The sequence below is a fragment of the Wyeomyia smithii genome, chromosome 3 (genome assembly GCF_029784165.1).
Source record: "Wyeomyia smithii strain HCP4-BCI-WySm-NY-G18 chromosome 3, ASM2978416v1, whole genome shotgun sequence".
NCBI classification, from domain to species: domain Eukaryota; kingdom Metazoa; phylum Arthropoda; class Insecta; order Diptera; family Culicidae; genus Wyeomyia; species Wyeomyia smithii.
In genome coordinates this window covers 275,295,698-275,312,101 of record NC_073696.1, presented here as the reverse complement: position 1 = coordinate 275,312,101, position 16,404 = coordinate 275,295,698, and the positions used below count along the sequence as shown (strand labels likewise).

At 41.4% G+C, this 16,404-nt stretch overlaps 1 protein-coding gene across 4 annotated transcripts in view; it reads left to right on the top strand.

Moving 5' to 3' along the window:
• The window catches only part of LOC129729600 (mucin-2), a 92,597-nt gene extending 76,948 nt beyond the window's left edge, over positions 1-15,649 (top strand). For 3 of the 4 annotated variants that reach the window (XM_055688296.1, XM_055688295.1, XM_055688298.1), the window contains 2 exons: positions 12,893-13,191; positions 13,256-15,649. In XM_055688296.1, coding sequence (XP_055544271.1) covers positions 12,893-13,191; positions 13,256-15,122 — 2,166 coding nt within the window. In that variant the 3' untranslated portion in view covers positions 15,123-15,649. Of the gene's footprint in view, positions 1-12,509; positions 12,763-12,892; positions 13,192-13,255 lie in introns of those variants that run through there. The other variant, XM_055688297.1, reaches the window with a different exon arrangement.
• Positions 15,650-16,404: the final 755 nt, after the last annotated feature.

Sequence of the window (16,404 nt, the reverse complement as noted above, 5' to 3'; positions counted from 1 at the left end):
AACCCATGAAAAATCGGCAATTTTTGTCCATTTTTTTTACCGCAAACGTTATTCGACAAATGCAATTTTGCTATATAAATTTGTTAAAAACAGAGACAGTGATGGCCCAAACAGAATGGATACGTTGCGTTGCGTTGACGTCAATGTGACAATAAATGTATGGGCTTACTGTCAAATTGCCGCAAACGCAGCCGCAACGTATCCATTGTGTTAAGGCCTTGAATGACAAATCTTCCGATACTGCAAATGAAAATTCAAACAACCGGACGAGTTAAACAGTTTGTTTTGGAAAGTGCTCGGGTTTTACGCCGAGAGTGCTTTCTACGGAGTAGTTTCAAGTCGAAGTTTATTTTGAAGGTTGTATAATAAGGGAAATAATTGAAGCAGGCAAAATTCTGTCAATTTTTAAATGGCCAAAACTTCACGAAAAATGAATCAATTCTGACAAAACAGGTTTCATTTTACTGGAAAACTGTCCTAGTTTCCTAGTGTTACTTGAGAACTGGACGTGACCAAGGTTCACTGGAAATGTTTCGGATTTCCGGAGTGTGTGCCAAAGTGTACATTTTTGCAACGCGTAGAACTTTTTATGGTATTCTGTTTCACTTAGGTTTATATGTTGTCAATAAATAAGAATTTATTTCGGGTTCATTGGTAGCCAAAGATTGGAAATTCACCAAGGAATCATCGAGGTATGAATTTATTAAGTATGGGTGTTGATTTTGGCGGTTTTTTCCCTGTTGGGTACTAATTTTCTTTGAGCTTGCAGCACTCTAGCAGAATTCAATCGAACATTGTGGGTGTGTAGGTCATAGAGCAATTTATCTGGATTAACATTTAAATAGATCAGATTATTTTCACACGGATTTTCTCTAAAAGGTTATTTATGCAGATTTTCAAATTAACGTGGTTTTTACGCGAATTTTTTAATTAAAGCGGTTTATCAAGCGGATTTTTGGATTAACATGGTTTTTTCACGAGGCATGTATCCCCCGCGTAAGAAAACCTAACTGTATTTGAACCTTTTTCTTATGAATCAATATATCTTAGTAAAAATTATCTGAACTTTCCTTCAAAAATATAAAAAAATGAGTTTAAGATCCTACTCTGAAAAAAATATATTTTTAAGAACAAAAAAGGATTTTAGAAAATATCGGTGATCTCAGATTTTTTTGAATGAAGTATTTTAGATAGACAATTTAGTTGCCTAAAACGTTCTATGCGTTGCAAAAATGTACACTTTGACACACACTCTTGAAATCCGAAACATTTTCGGTGTAGGTTGGTCACGCCAAGTTCCCAAGTAATACTAATATAATACTGTTTTCCAGTGAAATGAAACCAGTTATCAAAATTGATTCATTTTTCGTAAAGTTCTGGCCATTTAAAATCCGAGACAATTCTATTTATCTCAATTATTTTGTCTACCTCCTGTATAAATCAGGATACTTTTTTGGCGCAACAATTTCGTTGATTTGGATTTTTAGTGGAACTAAAAATTGTTTGTTGGGTAACAGATACTTTAAACTTAAACAGTTCCAAGTTAAACTAAACAATTACCAATAGACTGCCGCTATGCATGTCCATCATATTATAAGAGTTGGCGAGCCAAAGAAAATGCATTTTATTACAATTTCGTATCATTGCTTTTTATGAGATAGTGCAAAAAGTTTGGATATTTTTTCAAAGTTCTCCAGTACTAAGATGTCGAATTCATCTGTTCTTAGGAAACTAAAAACTATCAATACCTTTTTCACAGACTAACAGACGTAACACTGGAACCTAGCTCCATCGCCGCAAAAAACGTTCATTTCAAATTTTCAATCGAATAACAGTCATCGCGCGAAAACGTCGTCCGGGGCGCTGTCATGCAATCTTATACATATTTTGTAGTTCCCCATTTGACACATTCAGTAACGCTGGCGCTGATGTCGAAATACATGACGCAGCGCGAATAAAACAGCGGATGGTGCTAGTGTTACTAACGTAAAGTACTGCAATCATCCAAACGATGATTTTATTGAAAATTTGTTCGAAGTGTTATGTCTGTTAGTCTGTGCCTTTTTAGTTACCTATATTTCTCAGAAACTCAGTGACACCCGGGGCGAACCGTTACACCACCCCCAACAATGCTAAATCTTGTCGAATAGCAGCACCCAACAAATACCTAACGGCAAAAGCAACTCCTGGGGTAGGGTAGGTGAGGTCTCCTTCTTTTGGGTCTCCTCCAGTAACCAGCTGCACTGACTTGTGCTCACCCTTATAATATCGATAATTATCGTTAACGTCAAAAAATTAACGATAATATCGATGACCAGCATTTATCGGTATTATCGATAAGTATCGATAAGTTTCCCATCACTAGCTCCAGCCTCTTTAGTTCTGCAATCCACCAACCTGGTTCACGTCGTGCATCTGTTACGATACACGATACGATACGATACGATACGATCTCAGTGAAATATCTCACAGCATCATTTATATAATAAAAGCTTTTAAGGAGTCTCCAATTCACAGTTCTCAACCGTTCATTGATGGAGACATAGTCAGCTTTTCAAAAGTCACGTGCTGTAAAGTCATGCTCTTCTAAGAATGAGAAGTCCACAGTACGACGGAGGGAAAGCAGAATGAATGGATAATATCTTTCAATCCTACGAAGAGCCTCTCCACATGATCCGATATCACAGACATTCCTAGCTTGCAGATTGACGAATTCTCTCATCATTATTCAATACGTGATTGATTTGATGCATGTATAGAAGCAGGCTTCTGAAATTGACTGTATATCCGCAACAGCAAATTCTAAACTAGATCGGCTCTCATTGTATTGCGCAGCTGTTCCTGCTCCCCATAGCTCGGTAAACAGCCCGACAGCGGCTAACGATTTATTTTTCATCTCCTTATGTCTGGTGGTTCTTACAAGCTGTCGTTAATGACAGCCTTTACAGCGCGAAATCCGAACGGGTTGTCAGGTGGCTATGATTCACGAGAGTAAGGCTGATGCTATAATGTGAGCGAGGTAGTGAGAAACACTTTTTTTCTCGTGTGGGGAATAATATCAACAATGGCAAAATATATGAAACGGTTTGCTTCGTGTTTATCATGGCATCGGCCTAGGAAAAAAGAGAAACGAAGAGGTGCGAGTCCAATATCATCCATGACAGCCACAACTGATCAGCACGCTGTCAACAGCGCAGGCCAAACCAACGGGATATCCTCAAAATAAAAAAAAAACTAGGCTGGCATGTCTGAACGAACAGAATACATGCGCAAGAATGATCTGTCGAGTGCAACACAAACTGGTTCGTTTCCTGTGTAAGCTTTAGCTGTATGCTCACATACTCTCATGAATAACTTATTCATGAGGCTGTTAGAGTAGAAAGAGAGAACAGTTGTCCGTATAGTGTCACACCGCAGTCTTTATCCGAAGCCTGTATAGAAGTGAAATTCGGTGCAACAGGTACGCACTGCCCTAAAATAAAATGGGAGAGCATCGGCCTCATGTGATTAGAACACCGAAGTCTCTTCCACTTTGAGCCGGGACGATTGTAATAACCAAAAACCAACCAATCATCACGTGGAGAAATCCAGTTGACTCCTGGTTCAACACAATCTATATTTTTTATTTTGTTGTTTATTTATTCATCGGACTGAATGTGTCTGAATGAATGCTTAAAATTAATTAACTAAACATAATTTGGTTGGCAGATGCAGTTACACGTTGTCGGAACAAATAGGACGGCTCGTTAAAACTAAATAAATTTGCATGTCGGTTAAACTGGCGAACCATCGAAGCTAAAGGCGAGTTGGCAGCATATTGTGTCGAATAATTTCCTTCCTGCAGCATCATTCTCGGTCGCAAAGCATGCGTGGGAGCATAAAAACCAATCTGTGACAGTAGATCTGGTGCATCGTACTCACCAGTCAGTAATTTGGAGATAAAACTGACCTGGGACACATGCCTCCGTTTGTCAAGCGTATCAATGCCCAGTAACCGACAGCGATCTTCATACGGTGTTAAAAACTGTTGCTCTCTCCAAGGAAGCTGCCTTAGCGCATAACGGACGAATTTACGTTGAACACTTTCAATTCTGTTTGACCACATTGTCTCGTGAGGACACCAAACAACATTTGCGAATTCTAGTGTCGAACGAACGATGGAACAATACAGCGCTTTAAAACAAAGTGGATCGTCAAATTCGCTTGCTATCTTGAAAATGAAGCCAAGACTTCGGTTTGCCTTATCGATCGTAGCCGAAATGTGAGACTTCATAGTTAGCTTCTCGTCAAGTATTACTCCGAGATCTTTTACCTGGACTACTCTGTCCAGTTTCACTCCAGAGATTTCGTAGTCGAAGCGGATAGCATCCCTGGTTCGATAGTAGCTGATGACACAACATTTCTCCACACTCAGAAACAAGCAATTTCTCATACACCAACTACCAAACAAATTTAGAAGTTTTTGCAATTCTCTGCAGTCCTCAATACGCCTAATCACCAAGTAGATTTTCAGATCATCCGCAACAAACAGTCTTCCACCTCGGTTGAGTAGTATTGCTGCGTCGTTTATATACAAACTGAATAGCAATGGCCCAAGATTGCTACCCTGAGGTACACCAGAGCTATTTATGAATGGGCTGGAACGGCAGTTACCAAGCTGTACGAATAGTTGCCTGTCCACGAGGTATGTCTCCAACCATTTACAGAATCGCGTAGAACAACCCAACTTGTTTAACTTGTTCAAAAGAATTGTATGACTAACAGTATCAAAAGCTGCTCTCAGATCTGTATATATTGTGTCGACTTGAGCTTTTTCACTCATGTTTTTCGTGCAAAAAGATACAAAATTTACCAGATTAGTTTCAACGGACCGCTTTGGAAAAAAACCGTGCTGTACTGTACTGATATACTGTTGGCAGGCAGAAAATAATGTATCCTTGATAATTGTCTCGAACACTTTAGACTCGGCACACAAGAAGGTTATACCTCTATAATTCGTTACGTTGCATTTATCACCTTTCTTAAAAACTGGAAACATGCACGAAACTTTCCATGCCACCGGAAAGCGTTGCTGCTGTAGTGATAAGTTGAATAAGCATGTTAATGGAACCACTAGGTAATCAGAGCATTGCTTGAGAATAGCTGTCGGAATTATGCCAGGTCCGGGCGAAAACGACGACTTTACTTTGTTAATTGCTGACGAGACGGATTGCTCATTTACTCTAAAAATGTCCATGCATAGCGTATCGGCCGGTATATCGCTTAAAGCTTGCTGAATCTGAAAATGTTTCGCAAATAGATTGCACTTTTCGGAAGGCGCTTTCGCAGACATTTCATTCAAGAATACCGATGATGGAAGCCCGGTCTCTTTCCGTTTTGTATTAACAAACGCCCAGAACTGTTTGGGGTTCTTCCTAATATTTTGCTGGAGCCGATGAACGTAACGGTTGTACAGGAATTTATTGTAGATGCGATAATTGTTGCTTGCAACTGCGAATTTATTTTTGGACAATGCACACCGCGCTTTAGAATAATTTCTTAGAGCCTTGGCCCTCAATCTTTTTAACCATCGAAGCCTCGCGTTTGTCCATGGCGGTTTTTTTGTTGGCCGATATGGTGGGACAGCAGCAGTGAGACAGTTATTCAGCATTCGTTCATAATACGCCACGGCATCATCGACATTGGTAAAATCATAAAGAGTACTCCAGTCGATTTGAGACAGATTATTTCGTAACAATTCGAAATTCGTTTTACGATAGTTGAGCTGGGGCAAGTTATTCACATCCTCAAACCTTACAGGGTGACGAACCGCGAGGTCGATAGACAGAGCAGGATGGTACTCGTCGCGAGAGACAACTGATTCAGGAGCTTCGGAAACGGTGCAAAGAGGATAACAGCTTTCGTCGGCAAACACGAGATCAAGACAGCGAGATTGATGATTACAAATTAAATTAACTTGTCGTAATCCCAGGAACGCAACTCCGTCAAGCAAAGTTCGACTGGCAGGCGTAAACGATGAAAGCAGTGGGTCAGCAAAGGCATAACCAGCATTGGACGATTTCCATTCTAGGCCAGGTTGATTGAAATCGCCTAGCAAAATTACCGCATCTTGATGATTTAGTTTGGAGGTAACAGTTTCCAACACATTCAGCTCAGCATTCATGACGTCACAATCAAGTCGCTTCTCGGGAGGAATATAAACCGCGCCAACGATCACGGATTTATCTGCCGTGGTTATTTTCACCCAAACTGCTTCGAGCGTGACCGGAACGTTGTCAATTATTTGGCTAGATACATGCGATACGGCAACAGCGATGAGAACACCACCACCGCGCTTATGTATGCTGTTGTGCGGGTTGCGATCTGTTCTATACACTGCGAAGGCGTCTCCGAATAATTGAACCGAATTGAAACGATCATCTAGCCAGGGGTGGCATTGTGCAACTCGATTCGAGCGATTTTCACTATTTTCGAGTACGTCACATACTGCCAGTTTTGCTTTAAGCTCAAAAGGAGCTGTCATTGTCATTTGTCCCTCGGCTCATCTAACCCGCAAATTCGAAAAAGTAGGAGGGTGGTATTCAAGACACGACCGCATGACGTTGACTACCATATTCTTAAAAAAAAAAAATATTCCATTGAAGCAAATGGTAGAGGGAATTGTAACGCTTCTTTTACAAAACTTCTGTAACAAAATTTCGAGGCACCAAAAGGTACCAGTTTCCGATTATTCTCGTCCAGAATTCCAGCCATTTTAGTATTTTGCAGTAGCCATTTATTACTAACAGCCACCAACATAACGGGTGAAACCGGCACGAGATGACCGGTACTATTTTGTCTTTCCTCCTTTCAGCTGCTAACACCTAGCGCTGTCGTGAAATTAACATCAACATAAACATGCATTTTTGCAAGGTTTTTTTCCGCTAGCAACAGCAATTGTAAAACATAAAATTCAACTAACCGCTTCTATTATAAAACTGCGAGGCACCAAAAGGTGCCAGTTGCCGATTTCTTGTTTACTGGTTTCCGTCCAGAATTCCAGCCATTTTAGTATTTTGCAGTAGCCACCAGCATCACGGGTCAAACCGGCACGAGATGACCGGTACTATTTTGTCTTTCCTCCTTTTAGCTGCTAACACCGAGCGTCCGTATGTATCCGGTACGGTTTAATAATAAAACTGATGGGGTGAAATGTTCGAACGATATTTTTTATACCAAGGCTTCGTCAGATAATTAGAAAGAAGGAGGGGCTACATAGATGATGGAATGGTAGAGACAGATGTTTCTTGAAAGCTGCGCCGGCCGCTGTCATAATATTAACACCAACACAAACATGCATTTATGCAAGGTTTTTTCCGCTAGCAGCAGCATTTGGTAAAACAGAAAATACAATTTGCCGCTTCTGTAACAAAATTTCGAGGCACCAAAGGGTGCCAGTTGCCGATTATAGTTTCCTGGTTAGTCCGTCCAGAATTCCAGCCATTTTAGTATTTTGCAGTGCCATTTATTACTAACAGCCATCAGCATAACGAGTAAAACCGGCACGAGATGACCGGTACTCTTGTCTTTCCTCCTTTCAGCTGCTATCACCTAGCGTCCGCATGTCGCTGGTGCAGTTTTGGAATCAAAATGATGGGGCGCCGGCCGCTGTCGTAAAATTAACACCAACAAAAAAATGCATATTTGCAAGGTTTTATCCGCTAGCAGCAGCATTTTGTAATAAAACAGAAAATTCAATTAGCCGCTTCCGTAACAAAATTTCGAGGCACCAAAAGGGGCCAGGTGCCGAATATATCCATGTTTTTGGTCAGTCCGTCCAGAATTCTTTCAAGATAGCGTCCGTATGCAGCCGGTACGGTTTAGTAATGAAACTGATGGGGTGAAATGTTCGAACGGTACGTTTTATACCAAGGCTTCGTCAGATAAATAAAAAGAAGGTGGGGCTACATAGGTGATGGAATGGTAAGGAAAAATTTTTCTTGGAAGCTGCGCCGGCCGCTGTCGTAATATTAACACCAACACAAACATGCATTTTTGCATGATTTTTTCCGCTATCAGCAGCATTTGGTAAAACAGAAAATTCAATTAGCCGCTTCTGTAACAAAATTTCTAGGCACCAAAATGGGCCAGGTGCCGAATATATTTTTGTTTTTGGTTAGTCCGTCCAGAATTCCAGCCATTTTAGTATTTTGCAGTGCCATTTATTACTAACAGCCATCAGCATAACGAGTAAAACCGGCACGAGATGACCGGTACTCTTGTCTTTCCTCCTTTCAGCTGCTATCACCTAGCGTCCGCATGTCGCTGGTGCAGTTTTGGAATCAAAATGATGGGGCGCCGGCCGCTGTCGTAAAATTAACACCAACAAACAGATGCATATTTGCAAGGTTTTATCCGCTAGCAGCAGCATTGTGTAATAAAACAGAAAATTCAATTAGCCGCTCCTGTAACAAAATTTCGAGGCACCAAAAGGGGCCAGGTGCCGAATATATCCATGTTTTTGGTCAGTCCGTCCAGAATTCTTTCAAGATAGCGTCCGTATGTAGCCGGTACGGTTTAGTAATGAAACTGATGGGGTGAAATGTTCGAACGATACGTTTTATACCAAGGCTTCGTCAGATAATTAGAAAGAAGGCGGGGCTACATAGATGATGGAATGGTAGAGACAAATATTTCTTGAAAGCTGCGCCGGCCGCTGTCGTAATATTAACACCAACACAAACATGCATTTTTGCAAGGTTTTTTCCGCTAGCAGCAGCATTTGGTAAAACAGAAAATTCAATTAGCCGCTTCTGTACCAAAATTTCGAGGCAACAAAAGGTGCCAGTTGCCGATTATAGTTTCCTGGTTAGTCCGTCCAGAATTCCAGCCATTTAAGTGTTTTGCAGTAGCCATTTACTACTAAAGCCACCAGCATAACGGGTGAAACCGGCACGAGATGACCGGTACTATTTTGTATTTCCTCCTTTCAGCTGCTATCACCTAGCGTCCGCATGTCACTGGTGCGGTTTTGGAATCAGAATTATGGGGCGCCGGCCGCTGTCGTAATATTAACACCAACAAAAAAATGCATATTTGCAAGGTTTTTTCCGCTAGCAGCAGCATAAACATCGGAAACAGAAAGTGACAACAACAATAACAACAAAGTCAGATCGATTGTATCCGTTAGTGTCGACTGTGCTTGGGAAGAGAGGTTGTGATTGGCTGCGCGGTATGATTTAGACAATCGATATTAATTACCAATTTTTCAATAGTGTATCTTAAACAAAAGTTTATTTTTGTTACATAAATTTAACCGTAAAAGAATTTCTGATCGATTGATGCCAAAACCTCGAAAACCTGATTATAGATGACTGCAAAATAAGCGCTCAAAACCTGACCACTTTTCTCTGGTTTTCCCTGGTTGAATTACTAGATTTTCAAATTCAGGGGCCTAACTTCGATATAGACGTTAGTCAACGTCAAAAAATACGAAAAACAAAACGTAACACCCACCAGCGATCATTTAGTTTTGTTCGAGTTACTCGAAACGAAATACGCAATGTCACCCCAGGTCTCAGTGAAGACATAAACATCAAAATCATTCTCCATGACAGCCAAAAATACGTCGTCCACTTTGGTGCGTAATCCGCTAGTGTTTTGGTAGTATATTTTGATCGATCCAGTAAAATCATCCGCAGGTATTTCACCAGGCTGAAAACGCAAAGAAGCAAGATTGGGCCGAGAGGAAACACCATTCATGTATTCGCCTGTGACAAGGGCATTGTTGCCCTCGCCGTCAAATGTACAAAGCCTTGTTGTTGAATTGAAATCGTCGTGTTGTGAAAGGCAATGTTCCACTTCTGCCGGTATTCCATTCATGTCGATATCGAGCCGCACGTCTAGCTCCGGTTGACTATAAAATACACACATTTCCTGAGCTTTTTGCAAACTATTTGAATACATATACTTAACTGCAGGGGGGGCCCGTTGGCCCCCCGACTCCCCCGGTGGCTGGACGATATCATCTATTGCTCTGCAGATGTACTCAATATTGGTGTTGCTGATGCATAACCGTTTTTTGATCGACAATCAACAAACTCTCTGAAGAATATTCCTGCTGGCCAGGTGCTTGAAGATAATGCGGTTTCCTTATACTTCGGATCAATCCCCACTTTGAATGATATGAAACGAAGTGATCTTGTATCCACATCTCTTTTGACTAGTTTTACAATTTCAGGCGGCTCCCCACACTGCACACATTCAGATACCAAGTGCTGAACGTTTTCGACCGACACGTCCGGGTGGATTCTAGACAAATAAATCCAAAATTTCTTCTCCTCAACTGGAACAGTAGCAACTAATTTCGACAGATTGGCATTTGTTCCTTCTGTTGCATTGGAGTTAGAAATCGAATGCTCTTCGCGACGACGTTTTGGTGCCGATCGTTTAATGATTGTCCAATCATTACTTACGCTGCGCGGAGTTATTTGCAGCTTTTCGGGTAAACCAACTGCTTTGGCTCCACTTTTACGAACTTCAGTTTTCAGCTCATTGATAGCGGCGGTTTGCTCTTTCAGTAGCTCAGCAATGGTATTTCCAAGTGCAGCAACGGTTTGTCGAAAACGAGCAAATTTCAGCAGTTTCAAACACCCGTCGCAAAACCACAACAAATTTTCAGATGCCGTTTTTAGCTTCACTTGCTGATTGTTTAATCCAACACACTTAGCGTGGGCTACTGCTTCACAGAAACCCTGGCATTTGATGAAATCAGATTCTTTTGTTGGCTTAGCGCATTTGTCGCAAACAAACTCCATTGTTGGTATCCAGAAGTTAGTGACGATGATGCACGGACGTTAAAAAACGAATCCCCTCAACTCCACCAGTTTGATTCACAGCGATAAAAAATCAGTTGGTATGACACAAATTAAAATAATATTACAATAAATACGTCGAAAAAATCTAATAAAATATTACACAAAAAACAATACTCGAGACCACAATTCCAGTATATGTCGATCCATGACGTCGACTTCATGTTTTGTTGTTTTTCAACCAGGTATTAATACAAGCGTGAAGGGGGTGCTATTGTTACGGGCTCTGACCAGCACTGAGGAACGGTGTTTTCACCTTTTGAACTCAATTTTTGCGTAAGGTGCTAACTTTTTGCGCATAATCTCTATGGAAATACCACAATATATCTAACTACTGCAGTGGTCATAAGCTCTTACAAGAAGAAACGCTATGGAAGTTACGCTTTCATAAATATCATAAATAAATAAATAAATAAAACACCTTTGGCGATGAAATTGTTCATTAAGCACAATTAGCAACTTTTGGAAATTTACAGAAACACTGAATGGAAATAAAACGAACGATTAACTAGTCAAACGAAATATAAAATGAAGAATCTGTGAAGTTTCATGAAGAAGACAATTTGAATAAAATGTGTTTCCCATATTCCATAAATTTCTCCAGGTTACCATACGAATTATACAGAGTCGAAAACGTGGGTACCGTACGAACCGGTAATCTGAGTCCTTTTAACAAGCTGGCTTTTTTCCGAAGTTATTTTACATCTTTGTAATGTGCAACAACAAATTTTCTCTTCATAAAGGCCTTTGTAAGGATGCTGACCTGTTCTTACACACAATTTACGTTCATAAAAATACCTTCCAAGAAAAATAGCCCAGCAAATATTTATTATAACAATGCACCTGTTGCGTAGCAACTGTATCCTGGCTTCGGAATCATCACATCGAATTTGGGTATCAATCTCAGAGTAAACAGTGTAACTTTAGGTACACCTACATTCAAGTGAGGTTTGAAAATTTTCTGTTGCGTAGAAACTCCTCTACAGAAGCCCTACACATTCAAGCATATTTGAGTTCACTCTTTCGCGCCAACTCATATCTGAATATTAAGTTGTTAATTCGGCGATTTGTTTGTTGCCGGTGTGCATACTACGTAAAAACTACGGTAGTGGGCGTAAAAAAGACTGTATATGCTAATCAATTGTATTCATTGTATTCCTTTTTTTGGTGAAACTCGGTCGTAAAAGATCTTCAGTATTATCTTCAAAAATACATACTGTTGCATTCCGCGATTTCAAAATCGTTAAGGAACTCGAACCTGAAAACTACATTACGCAGGTCAATTTTGTATTAGTTTATGTCAGCACGGAATAATCTTATCAATTATGTTTAGCACGAGCGTTGCCCGAAATGCTGTCAAAATGAATCCTCGTTCTACCCAACTTCCATTTCTCGAGAGCTCAAGCTTCTAACCTCTTAATTTTATTAATCAATGTTTTTGCCGTAGAAAACCTTTGTCGATTCTCCGACCTACATTAACCAAAATAACTAACAAATTCCTCAACGTCAATATTAGTAATTTGCATTAAAAAAAAGTTATGCTTATGGTGCAATTGTCACACACCGAGTCGAGCCGCTGCGAAGTCTAGCGGCGTCGGTCGCTTCGTGCAGCCAGCGCCAGTGATTATTATGCAACCCGAACACACAGTAAAACAGTTCCGTTCGTCACGTTCGAGTCAGCTTGGCACAGCTCGGAGCGCACAGGCAGGCACGAACAACAACAAAAATCCTGCAAGCCTAAACGCATGATGGATTGGCTAGAATCGAAAGTGGTAAAATATAAACAAATAAGCACAAATATTCAGGTTGCAACCGCCGCCGTCACATTTAACGACGCTCTGTACGTTGGACACAATCTTCCGAGTGGTCATCCGGCGGAGAAGTGTGGGCGGATGTTATCCTCAGCTGTGTAAGTCAAGGGCGGACTCTTTTTCTTTGTCTTTCCGTTTTGCTTCTGCGTGATCAGCGATGATTCCGAATGTGTTTGTTTGTTCCTTCTGAAAACGCCTAAATGTATGCTTTTCTTCTTCTATTTGCAGCCGACACGTAAAACAGCCATAATGCAACGACCGATTATTTTGCTGCCGCTGCTGGTGCTCGTGCTCCTAGCGGATCACCATGCCGAATCGGTCGGTATTCCGATGCAAGGGGTGGTACGATCCCGTTACCCGAGAAGGGACAGCATTGCGGCTTACAATATTCACAAGTCGTTTGAACCACGGGAAGTGAATGCTCTGAATGCGCAAATGGCTCGAAAGGCCATGGTTGATGTCCAGCAGACGATCTCGGAAGTGCAACGCCTATTGGCTCTGGATCCTGCCCTCCCTAGGCTGACTAAGTATGCCAAACAACTTGTAAGATTCGCGATTTTTAAACAGATAATCTAACTATCCTTTTTTTAGGGGAGAAATTGAGGAATTATTCGAGAATGTGACCAGGGAAGAGCTGGAAAAATCGATACGTGAAGGTGATCATAACCGAGCGAAGCACATGCGGGCGTTGATGTTGGTCCTTCCGTACCACGCGAACAATGTGAATCCGGACAATGTGGAGGATATTTATACTTTGCCTCCAGTGACGAAAGTGGTTGGTCCCGAAGGAGCATCTTCAAATAAGATCGAATCCCTCGGTGCTACGGGTAGGCAGATTGCAACACCCCCTACAACAACAACAACGGCAGCAGCAGCAAAAACAACCCAATTTCCAGTTTTTCGTCACCGAAGTACCTCGGAAACGACCAACCAAAAGCCACTTTCCACGACACAAATCCCCATAACAACAATCCGTTTCACAACTCCGAAACCCACAACATTCCATCCGGCGCTGGTCAACACAATCCGAGAGGAACCTAAACCAGCCAGCACGACGCCGGAATCCTTGAACAAAGCAGAAATCAACAGCATTCTAGCGTCGATCGGTTTCGGAAATGGACCTCCGCCAACGTTTCGACCTCTACCGGCGGGAATGACCACTCCAGTTGAAATGTCCCTCACGACAGCAACGCGTGGACCCTTCACTCCTTCGGAAAGCGCCGAAGTTAGTGATGACCTTAAAATGCTTCTTCGATCCTTCGGATTGCTTCAGGATGGTAGCGAGTCAGTTGGAATTACAAAAATCCCACCGGTTAAATTTCAGGAAATTCCCGAATATCTTTCCGATATAGAACCAGCGAACTCAATCAACAACGAAACTCCGCAGGTGGATGAACCGGAAATTCCAGCGATGGCAAAACCGGACATTAGACCTGATGACTTTGTGGCATTTAAACCGCTTCCAGACGATGTTCCTTTGCTTGATGGAGAGCTGGATCAGCTGCTCAAATCCTTTGGGTTGTTGGATAATAGCGATCGGAAGAAGAAATCGATGAAAGAGGAAACTACGGCCTCCCCAGCGATAACTAAATCAACAGCCATGGAAATCGTCCCCATGATCGATCGAGACTTGGTGCCACAAATGGGTCCCATTCTCGAAACGCTCGGTATTCAAACTATGAAACAAGAACGCAGCGGCCGAAAATTTGAAACCGACAAAAACTCCAACGGTGTGGAAGTGAAATCTAGCCGACTAACAACCACCAAATCCTCCAAGAAGAAAATCGACAACGAAGACTACCGTAAGTTAGAACAGCTGTGGGAAACGATTCGTGAACTGGAGAAGCTCAACACCAACCTGACCGATGATTCGCTTGATTCCCTCAATCTACGTAATTTCAACCTAAGTGAGTCTCTGCTAGCTCAAGGTCCGAATCCATTGGAAAGTTTCAAACCAACCCGTAAGAACGACATCAAAAAACGTCAGCAACCAACGCAAACCAGACAAGCGAATTCACCAACCCGAATATCACTTGGTTTCGGTACGGACAATTCCACCGTTGCTTCCAGTCAAGTGGAAGTCCTTTCCACCACAGCGAACCAAACCCAATCGATCATCGACGTCGAATCCGATGCCGACCCACCGTCCTCCTCCTCTACCACTGCATCATCAACGACAGTTTCAGCGTCACCATCATCAACGACTACAAGAGCGTCCAGCGCTGGCAGTGCCAAATCCGGTGCAGATCCCGCCCGAATATCAGCTCTGGAGGATTCCTTCGGTGGTTTGGATCCGGTAGAGCAGCATCCATTACCACAGCCGAGCCGGAATGGATTCTATTTCCTCGCCGATTGGAACTCGTTCCTGGAGGTGGGCGAAGACCCCAACAAAGTGATCATAAACTTCCGACCGCGCGCCGGTGATCCCAGCCGGTTCCTGCCGGTCAACGTGCCGTAATGGAGGATGAGACTAATCGAAATTTTTACGTAGCGAAAATTGTTAGTTTTGAAGGAATTTTTCTCCGGCATTTTTTTTTCAGCGAAACGTAAAATACATAAAAAAATTCTCAAAATGCCCACAAATGCTAGAGCTCTGTGACATTGTGGCGAATTTTTACTCTAGATAAGGATTAGGGTCCTAGATTGTGGGGGATGAAAATCTGGTAAGAAATATGGGTTCGGTAACCGTAATGAGAATAGGTTTTAGGCTTACTAAAGAACAGTATTTCTTAAATCGCGCAAGCAGATTTTCGAATCGTACCATTTGCTCAATTAACTTTTCCAACGGACGTAGCAATAATTTACGATAGTTGTATTACAGTAAATTTCCAGCACTTTTCGGAAATCTTTTGAAATTTTAACCGCAAACCAACGAAATGATGATTTTTGTTTTCTTCATTTCTGTAAATAAATCTACATAAGCTTCGTATTTATTTGTACATTCAGTAGGCAAAAGAGGGTGACATAGAAAGTGTGGCAAATAAAACCTCCATAAATAGCTTGATTGATTGTGATCTTCTTGAGGAAAAAATTGAGAAACTGACCAATCCCACAGTGGTTTAGGGAGTCTGAAAATCTTAGTCAAGAGGAAACCGAAAAATAAATAACACAAACAATAGAAAGGTCTTTGATGAAAGTTTACATGTAAGTTACGACGTTTGTAACTTGCATTCAAATAAAGGTTCTTCTTCTTCTTCTTCTTAATTCTAGTGCTGTGATTGCTATTGCTGTCACAGGCTTGAACATTGGGACCGGTGACGTGACCATATACCCAGCAATTTTTTTTTTTCTTACGTAGATATGTTGATGTTATATTTTTACGGATTTACGTTTTATAGATCAATTTTGATTTCCCGTACGAATTCAATCACTTCCTTATATGTTTTCATTTCCTGTGTTTTAAAAAGTTCTTTTAAGTTGTTGAATCGTCGATCGAAGGAGTAGTGAGACCTTTCCTGTGTGTATCGTTTGCATAACAGTATCAGGTGTTCGGCGGTTTCGGGTTCGTTGCAAGTTTCGCAATTTTGGTCGGCTACTAATTTAATTTTTGCTAACCAGAATTTTGAGAAATTGTGGCCAGCCATTAGTCGATTTAATAATCTTGTTTCATGTCCGGTGAACGGTTTATTTTTATACCAAGGTATTTTCATAAATTCTGGTTGGATGGCTGCAAAATGTTTTCCTTTTTCTTCCGCATATTTTTTGTACCAGTTATTTGTATTTATATATTTCAATTGTTC